Source organism: Echiichthys vipera (assembly GCF_963691815.1).
Source record: "Echiichthys vipera genome assembly, chromosome: 6".
Taxonomy (NCBI): Eukaryota; Metazoa; Chordata; class Actinopteri; order Perciformes; family Trachinidae; genus Echiichthys; species Echiichthys vipera.
In genome coordinates, this window is record NC_139831.1 from 29290922 (window position 1) to 29301324 (window position 10403).

The following is a 10403-nucleotide window of genomic DNA, read 5'->3' on the forward strand; positions in this document are numbered from 1 at the left end:
TAAATTATATAGTTTAGATGGAAATCAATCTCATAACTCTCCATAATCATTTTGGTTTTAAGATGTGCGCACTGGTCACATAACCAACTCAGAGTGATGGGCACGCTTCCCTGTGGCATTATTATTATTATGAAAGCGACAACTTGGCGTTTTTACGCACACATGACAAAAGACCCGGGTTGGCACACGTAGTGAATTGCAACCGTAACAATGTAAGTCTGTCGCGGGTCAGTGTGTGGTTGTGTTCAAAGTGGCTGAGCCCAGAATATTCCCCATTGTTTTGGCACACTTTTTATACCGGGGTGTCTGCTGTGTTGAGGGGGGAGGCGGGAGAGAGACGGGGCTACCGTCAATAGTCCCTCCTGTGCTGCCCGAAGGAGGCCATTCTGGTGATTTAGGAGGAGAGGGGCGAGGGAGTGGAAGAGGTGGGGTGGGGAGTGTTTTGTGTGGAAATGAGACGCAGTTTGGGTGCGGGGCGGGCGGAGATGGAGACTGGAGAGGCGATAGAACAGAGCGCATGGAGCGGGGAGCGCACACACACATATACACACAGGCTCCCTCCTCCCTCTTTCTCTTTCTCTCTCTCTCTCTCTCTCTCTCTCACTCTCTCACCCTCACAGACTGGGAGAAAGCTGCGTCTTTTCTTCACCGAGATATACACTCTCATTCACAGGCGCACACACATGAGGCGACGGGCATACGCCGATATATGCAACAGATCTGTCTACAAGGGGATCGCCGCGGTTTGCCTTTGTGTGCAATTCTTTTCCAAAGGAGGGTTTACTAATGTATATATATATTTATTTATTTTTATTATCTAATTATCTATTTTGCGGAGTTTTGCGGCTGTGAGCAGAAGCGGAGGATTTAACATGCCAGACGTCTGAGAACACATCTATTCCCTCCCCCTCGATTTTTTTCCCACTGTGGAAGTAATCGCCACAGTGTGCGCACAGAAGATGAGGACAAAAATGATCCAAACCAAAGGAAATATATTCTCTTCGGCACTCTTCAAACTACTGCTTTTGGTCGCGTTTACGCACGGCGCCACTGGTAAGACGTTGAAATATAAAGTTTACGAGGAGCAGAAAGTGGGCACAGTTATTGCACGGTTAAAAGAAGATGTTGCCGGGGTGTTATCCAAACTACCGAGTTCCCTGACCTTTCGGTTCCGTGCTATGCAGCGAGGGAGTACGCCGTTCCTGTCTGTCCGAGAGGAGGACGGGGAGATCAGCATTGGTACCAAAATAGATCGTGAGAAGCTTTGTGAGAAAAACTTGAACTGCTCAATTGAATTCGATGTGGTCACACTGCCGACGGAGTATCTGCAGCTGTTTCATGTGGAGGTGGAAGTGCTGGACATTAACGACAACTCCCCGCACTTCTCCCGCGCCATTCTTCCCATTGAGATCTCGGAGAGCGCGTCCGTGGGGACGCGCATCCCGTTGGACGGCGCAATGGATGCGGACGTGGGGGAAAACTCCCTGCACACATATTCCCTAACACCCAACAACTTCTTTAAGATCGAGGTGAGGACCAGGACTGATGGGGCTAAGTATGCGGAGTTGTTGGTGATGAGGGAGTTGGACCGGGAGGTGCAGTCCAGCTACCAGCTGCAGCTCACAGCCTCGGATAATGGTGTACCCCCAAAGTCTGGCTCCACCTTGCTCAAGATCAGCATTTCGGATTCAAACGACAACAGCCCAGCGTTTGATGAACAGGCTTATATTATCAATTTGCTGGAAAACTCTCCCCTAGGGACTCTAATCATTGATTTAAATGCAACAGATCCAGACGAGGGCACTAATGGGAAAATAGTCTACTCTTTCAGCAGTCATGTCTCGCCAAAGATCTTGGAAACATTTAAGATAAACCCAGAAAATGGCCACATTACTCTTATTAAAAAAGTGGACTATGAAACCACTGCTTCCTATGAGCTGGATGTTCAGGCTCAAGACTTGGGCCCTAATTCCATTCCTGGACTTTGCAAGATTGTGGTGAAAGTGGTGGATGTAAATGACAACAAACCAGAGATAAACATCAACCTGATGACTCCTGGCAAAGAGGAGGTGGCTTACATTTCAGAGGGTGCTCCAGTTGACACCTTCATAGCTCTGGTACGTGTTGATGACAGTGACGCAGGGCTCAATGGCGAGGTGGTGTGCAGGCTGCACGGCCACGGCCACTTTAGACTCCAGAAGACCTACGAGAAGAACTACATGATCCTCACCAATGTCTCGCTGGACAGGGAGAAGAGGTCAGAGTACAGTCTGACGGTCATAGCTGAGGACAGGGGCTCCCCCAGCCTCTCCACCATCAAACACTTCACCGTTCAGGTGCTGGATGAAAATGACAATCCTCCAAGTTTTGAAAAGAGCCGCTACGAGATCTTTAAATCAGAGAACAACTCTCCTGGAGCCTACCTGATGACTGTGGTGGCCTCAGATCCAGATTTGGGCACCAATGGCCAGGTCACCTATAGCATCACAGATGCTCTGGTTCAGGAAAGCCCCATCTCCACCTACGTCACCATTGACCCTTCTAATGGCGCCATCTACGCCTTACGCAGTTTTGACCATGAAGACGTGAGCCGGATTGCCTTCACCGTTCAGGCACGTGACGGGGGAAACCCTGTGCTATCAACTAACACCACTGTCCTACTGACTGTTCTGGATGAAAATGACAACCCGCCCATCATCCACTCCCCCTCCCTCCGGAATCACACTGCAGAGCTGCCGGTGTGGAAGTATGCATCTCCTGGTCAGCTGATCACTGCGCTTAAAGTAACGGACCGCGACGCAGGCACCAATGGAGAGGTGAGCTGCGCCATCGTTGGTGGCAATGAGGATGGGCTGTTTGTGATGGATGCTCGGCGATGTGAGCTCAGAACCAACGCCAGCCTGGAGCAGGCTCCACGGGAGGTGATGGAGATCAGGGTGGAAGTGCAGGACAGGGGCACCATTCGGCTGTCAACAGGGGCCCTCTTCAGGCTCTCCCTGCAGGAGAATATGGACATCCTACCCCCTCTCTACCCCACTGGCTCCAGCCAGGCCCAACTGGATCTCTCCCTCATTGTCATCATCTCTCTGGGCGCCGTTTGTGCTCTACTGCTCATCGTCATGGTGATGTTCGCCACTGCACGCTGCAACCGTGAGAAGAAAGACCCCAGACACAACTACAATTGCCGCATGGCAGAGAACAGCTACCAGAACCACCCCAAGAAACCAGCAAGGCAGATCCACAAGGCGGATATCACCCTAGTCCCCACCGTCAACGGGACTCTGCCTGTACGGGCCCACCCACGCTCCCCCTCAGCCTCCCCTACACCTGAGAGGGGCACCTTGGGGAGCAGGCAGAGCCATCATAGCCGCCAGTCCCTCAACAGCCTGGTAACAATCTCCTCCAATCATGTGCCGGAGAACTTTGCCCTCGAGCTGGCCCACGCCACACCTCCTGTAGAGGTAAGACAATGGGAATACACTTTCTCTCATGCTTTGAGTTGATTTTATTCAGACCTAGATGCTCTGTAATGCCTGTTGTTTGTGCTAAAAGTAGCATAAACATGCAACTTTACGTGTTTTGAGGCTTGATTATGCATCTGTTAAGTATCCCAAATCCTACACTATGCATGTTTTTTTGTCCTACATTCAGTATTTGTTCAGAATGTATCCCATATTCTGTGAGTTTTTTTGTGTCATGTTTTTGTGGACCATCACATTCAAGAACAAGTCACAATATCATGCCCCCCTCCCCCACCCCAGAAACATTGTCTTGTGGCCTTGCTTGTTTGACTCCATTCATTTTCCCCTCTTCATTTTTTCCCCTTTATTTTTGTCTTTTTTTCTTTCTTTTTGTCTTTTTTTTCCTCTTGGGATTGTAGCAAGTCTCACAGCTTCTGTCCATGCTCCACCAGGGCCAGTACCAGCCACGACCAAGCTTCAGAGGCAACAAATACACCAGGAGCTACAGGTAATCATGCTTTGAAAACCATTATCGGCAGAAGTAAGGTCAGAATTAAGGGATGCTCTGTTGCACACCTCTATAATATCGCGCACATTATTCTGTCAGTACTTTCACATAGTCCCTTAAATCCATACCCAGTAGCTTTTTGGTTTAGTGTCAAACTGTATGCTCAATAACATTTGCATAATTTTATGTAAAACCTCTTCCGCAGAGCGCTCTCTGCTCTTCCGTGCACCTTTTTATCCATCAGCAGCATGGCATTCCCTTAACTATTTGACAATATTATTGGCAATGACTAGTTAGTCCTCTTTGAGAAATGTTTCAAATCTCTCTGACTGTCCTTCTGTACAGATATGCCCTGAACGAGATGGATAAGTTCAGTCTGAAGGACAGCGGCCGCGGAGACAGCGAGGCAGGTGACAGCGACTACGAGCCTGGCAGGGAGTCACCCATGGATAGGCTCCTTGGTGAGGGCTTTACTGAGATATATGCCCCTGATGGCCAGCACAGAACGCATGCAGGTACACCCCTGGCCCCCCATCCACCACACCCACCAACCCTCCCTTCATATCCCATCATTCCCCTCCTGTCTTAGCATCTAGTTCTGGATCCAAAGTTCAGTCTTTCAGTTGTTTTTTACTGTTGGTTTCCAAATACATCCATTCAATTTAACAGCTCAAGATTGAGCAAAGTTGGATTGAAGGAAATTTATTTTCACATTTTCATCTGCTTTGTCAAATAATGTCAGTTAATAGTAAACAATATCCATGACATTCCAGATCCCAACTTGACACCTTGAACAGTTTATTATAGTTGGCGATTCATTTAATAGATGACAAATAATCAATTCATTGTTGCAGCTCTATAATTAACATGACATTTCTGTTCAGTGTAATCAGTTATTCCATCCATTACATGCATCGGTCATCTACTCTGAGCCAACACTGGCCCACAATTTAAATACTCAACCTTGGAGTAGCAACCCCATCTAGAGGTCACATTATGAGCACAGATTGTGGCACATTTCTTGACTGATAAATATATATATATATATATATGTTTTCCATCTATTTTTAATAAAGGTATCAACTTAATGGGTTTTGAATGGAATCTCAAAAGTCATGTTTAGATTTTTATCTAGATTATCTTAATAAAATACTCAAATGATATGTAATGAATGAGTTTTTGGTTGCTGCAGTCATTTCTCCTTAGCTTTAACTGAACTTCACAAGGTATTTGGATTTTTTCTCCAAACACTTACAGTGGAGTCAAGCTTGATAGAGATCATTTCAGGGGCAGTAACCGATAACTCAATGTACGTATGTATGGCAAAATTAGACCTACTTAATTAGAAAAAAACCTAAACCTGTTCTATTGCTGGGACCGTGAGAATGCTGTGAGCCATAAACAACCTGAGAAACCCTGGATCAACACATAGTTTGTATCATACCTCACTCTACTCATCTGTTGCCTGTTAGCAAACCACTGTTTTAGCTATTTCAGCATGCCTTTTGGTTCTGCATCACAAGGGGCTGCATGCGCTTTTGCCTTGGAGGTTTGTGAATAGTTACCTCACTGTCACTAAGTTCTTGAGATATCTCTGCAGATAGCTCAACTGATCCTCCTTTACAGCCACCAACCTCTTCACCCTACTGTCACACTGCATGGAGTTTCCCCTCCTCTCTAAGCTTGAGTTAACAAGGAAGAATTTTGAACATTTGTTGAACATTGGTTGACCCGGCTGACATCGAAATATTGTACGCACCGAGCGAACTCTCGGTCCAATTCTTCCCTCTCTTAGCCTGTCTGAGCACACAGGTTGCAAGCTGCTGCAGCTTCTTTTATCACTCCATCTCTCCTCCCAGAGCTCCCCGCTTCTTTCCAGCCAGCTTCCCACACAGCCATCACTCGACACTGGATTTGAGCTACATCCCAATTAAAGTCGACCCAGACGGGCAGACAATCTCATCAGCAACACCTCCCCCCTCCCTTCCTTCTAAGCTCTGCTCGTTAGTCACTCTCCCTTTTACCGCATTGGAGCCTTCACTTTCAGCCGTCCAAACCCGAAGCCCACGTGCTCCTCTGATGAAAACAAGGCATTTAATTGCCATGTGACGAATAGTTGCTATGGAGTCGGCACCAAGTTGCGCTTGTGATTAAGCCCTGAAGAGCATAATTATGTCTCAAAGTTCACCTTTCTCCTTCTGTTTGTTCAGTCCGCCTCCCGCCCCTGTGTCCACTGCAGCGTGGATGATTTCAAGCAGTGTTTAGTCGGTGCCCTGTCATTATGGCTGGATATTGTAGACTTCCCTGCTCAAGGGAGCCCATCTAGATTCAGAAGATGTTTCACAGTATTGGTAGCGAATGTACTTCCAGGCTTGCAGTCATTCTCAAATTCATGAAGAATCCTCTAAGAAAACTTGAAATGATCTAAAACAGCAGGATTAACGACATTTACGAGAACCACTCCACTCCTTATTCTGCTTTTGGTTTTGGCCAAAAATAGTATGACACCTTAAAAATTCACATCTTCTTCTTTCTTTCTTAGAAACAAGAAAATCTCCAGTTTGTGTGTTAGCTACAGAGCTGGGAATATCGTTAGCTTAGCTTAGCACTGGAAGCAGGGGGGAACTGCTACCCTGACTCTGTCCACAGTTCAAAAACACACCTGCCAACACCTCCAAAGCTCACTCATGAATACATTACCTCATGTTTTAATGTTGTGGAAGCTGCGTCTTATACTACGTCACCTGATTTCCCCATTTGCTCCGGACGTAATTTCTACAGTAATAAATACATGGATTACATACAAATTACAATGTATACTGAATGAGGAATAAACTGTCTTGTCACATACAGGCAGGACTGAAGGAAGGCATGTAATGTACACAGAGGCTACTTCTTATTGTCTTATTGTAGTATGTCAGAGTCAGTTTACTGCTTGTGAGGAGGAGAAGTGAAAACTATTGTATAATATCTTGTGTGGCTCAGCTTGTGAGATAAATGTATAACTTTAAACCCATGTCACCAATTGAGAGAATGGAGTTTGAAAACTGGGAGAATTTACCTTGCAACTGGCAGGCAACAATTCTTGGCTGCCAACTTCAAACCCGGCCAGGGACTGCAGATGAAAACTAGCCTCCTGGCTAATTCTGGCATATTTACAGTAATGTTTATACACTGTCCTGGAGAAACTAAATTGAATAACTACAGAGTAGTATTATGGGAAGTAAAGGATCCAGGGCTTTTGGAACTTGACCCCGTACTAGGAACTAAATCTCAGCCTCTGCAGCTTCGATTTTGACAATTATTGTTTTAATAGGTCTCCCACAACTTTGCAAAACTACAATACTAAATAGTTGGTTAAATATGTCCTATTTCAGCAGTTGCCGCCTGCTCAGTCGAGCACCCTCCCTTTGCTTCTTATCAGAAATAAAAGAAGAATTTGTGTTCTGATAATATTTGCTAGAAAGGCAAGTAAATCAATCAGCGAGTAGGCTGAATTGACATTACAGTCAGACAGGCAGGCTTTCAGTTAATGTTTGCCTGTCATACTCTTTTTCATTTTTACACACAAATCAGTTAAATCTTTCATTTTTACCCTTTCATCAGCAGGGCACACAATCTGCCGCTGCCCCCACACTGTTTTTTCCACTTCCAGTGCACCCAAATGCACTTCTCATCTGCTCTAAGATGTATTATAAATGTTCCTTTCATGTTAATGAGGGGATAATGAAGTCCCTCAATAGCACGACTGAAAAGCGCAGCAGTCCTTTAATGAAGGCTTTAAGTTGGCATATTTGATTTGTCTAATTTATTCTTCAGAGATTTTCTATTTGAAGATTTAATATTGAAAAGAGTGACTTGAAAGGGAAAAATGCAGGGCTTTTAGAGGAGGAGTTAATTTGAATGGGTAATAGGCATTGATCGACCTTGCTGAATTGTCTCTCTGTGGTAAATACATTGGAAGGTACTGTAGCAGGCAGTCTTCCTGCAGAGAGCCTTTCTGACTAATTAGGGCACAGTTCTACTGTGTTTCCAGAGACAGTGCAGCGTAAACACCTGAGGAGAGACACTTATTAGCTGGATAGAGAAAGACTCGACTGACGGAATCATCTTTGCATCTTTTTGATTTTCTGTTCAAATGTATGGCTGTTCAGTTCCAACGTGAGAAAATGTGCATACACATAAAATAATGACATCGCTGTGTATTATCTACAATATTCTAATGTCAACACTATTCTGTATGCTGTAGACACAATAAGTAATGTATGCTCTAAACATCAACATCCAAGAAAAATGGCCTTGTTTTAAGCTGTGACAGTGCATGTTAAAGATCAATAATGGGTTTTAAAAGGGTTTTTTAGTGGAAGGAGAATATCCTCAGCCTACGAAGTAGAATTCAATCCTTTAGTTTGTCTGAAAATTTGGAGAAACCAAATATTGAGATCCACTGTTCACTGAAAAGAGACACTTGTCCGTTGGCTCCAACCTTTTTGGGAGTTATGACCAAGTAGTCACATTCTTAACTAACATACAATACATTTATAATTACTGAACCGACCTCAGTACGAATTTCCTAATCAATGTATTATTAATACAGCTGAAACAATTAGGCAATTAATTGTTTTGGTTGTTCAATCAACCAAAAATGACAAACAATCTCTGGATCTTGCTTTTCAAATGTGAGGATCTTGTGCTTTTCAACGTTTGACATCTCAATATTCCTGATTACTTACAAGTATTTCTACCTTTCTTTGCAGCTATGAGGCTCTGCACAGAGGAGTGTCGTGTCCTGGGTCACTCAGATCAGTGCTGGATGCCCCCCCTGGCCTCCCCAGCCTCGTCCTCCGACTACCGCAGCAACCTCTACATACCTGGGGAAGAAGCCCGCCAAGCGACTGACCTCTCCCAGGAAAAGACCCCGCAGCCTTGCACTGACACTGGCCCCGCCCGGAACCAGAGCTTCTCCACTTTCGGCAAGGACCTGGGTGGTGAGGACGGTGAAGAAGAGGAGGAGGGAGGGGACGTTGGGGGCGAGGCCACAGATGAAGACTTGTCAACTACATCGTTGCTGTCAGAGATGAGCAGTGTGTTCCAGCGGCTGCTACCCCAGGGTCTGGACTCGTACATCCAGGTGAACGAGAACCAGAAGGCGACTAGTCTCAGCGGGGTGGGTGTACCCATGACTGGATCTTTAGATCGCAGGAGGGGTCATCTCCCCGGCAAGCCCAACCCCTCTGTCCACCAGCAAGGCGTGGCAGCCTGGGCCGCCAACACCCACTTCCAGAACCCGGGAAGTAGCATCGGCCCATCTGGCCACCACCAGGGAGGCAGCTACCACACCCTGAAACCCAGCACCAAGCTCAGCTCCCAGAGCAGCGGCCACAAGGGCTCGCAAGCGCCCAAAAACAGCCCTCAGAACAGCGGCCACACCCCCAAACCTCACAGCAGCCCCCTTCTCACAGCACTGGTCAGCCCCACTCTGGTGCAGCCTTCTCCGGCCACAGTCCCAGTGCCGGTGCCGCTCCCCGGGCCCTCCTCGAAGTGGCTGCCGGCCATGGAGGAGATCCCAGAGAATTACGAGGAAGACGATTTTGACTCTGTGCTCAGCCACCTTCATGGCAAACGCAGCGACAGCCGACATGAGCTGGTGGACGCTAGCGAGCTAGTGGCTGAGATCAACAAACTCTTACAGGATGTCCGGCAGAGCTAGACTTCCTGTTTCTTATACTCTTTATTTATTCACCACCCACTGACTGCATCCTTTACTTCAGAATAAAAGTGAGGGACTATGAGTGGCAGAAGAAGGACAGAAAAAAGACAAAAAACAAGACTGCAATTGTCGTTAAAGTTGCATTTCTAATGTAATAATTGTGTTTTGTGAATGCTAAATATCCAAAAAATTGTTTGTAATTGCCTGTTTGGTACACAATGTACACTATGTGACTGTATTTATCTTTGTATTTTAAAAATACATTTGTATACTTATATTTATAAAAAAAAGTGTATATAAACTTAAAATAAAAGTCTATTTTTATATTTTGAATGCATGTTGAGTACAAAACGTTGAATCAAGACTTTGACATGCGATCGACATTCTACATATTTAAATTGTCTTTTGTATTGTGATTCTTTTTGTCACTATGATACAGTATGTATACATGGATATATTAGTGAATTAATGGTGTGTCTTTGTGGATTATTGTAGGGGGAGGGCGGTACACAAATAAAAACAATATACAAAAATTATTCAGGTGTCTGTGGTTTATATTTGAGTTTAGGTATGGTATTGGGAGGTTCTATAGGATTTTATATAGAACCAAAAACTGAATTATATTATTATATTATTAGTGGGTCTTTATGGTTTGCATGTAAACTCATGTAAAATTCATCTACACTGTCGATGATTGATCATAGATATTAGGCCTTCGTCAGGC

General features: G+C 45.3%; 1 protein-coding gene across 3 annotated transcripts; it reads left to right on the top strand.

Moving 5' to 3' along the window:
* Positions 1-691: 691 nt before the first annotated feature.
* On the top strand, positions 692-10051 carry pcdh18b (protocadherin 18b). 3 transcript variants are annotated; one of them, XM_083915089.1, is made up of 4 exons: positions 692-3461; positions 3881-3969; positions 4315-4484; positions 8727-10051. In XM_083915089.1, exons 1-4 carry the CDS (start codon positions 960-962, stop codon positions 9677-9679), a joined length of 3714 nt encoding a protein of 1237 aa, XP_083771215.1. In that variant the 5' UTR covers positions 692-959; the 3' UTR covers positions 9680-10051. The 3 variants fall into 3 exon arrangements, with proteins under 3 accessions (XP_083771215.1, XP_083771217.1, XP_083771216.1); XM_083915091.1 differs by having other exon boundaries at positions 4315-4430; XM_083915090.1 differs by having other exon boundaries at positions 3914-3969.
* The last annotated feature ends 352 nt before the right edge of the window (positions 10052-10403 follow it).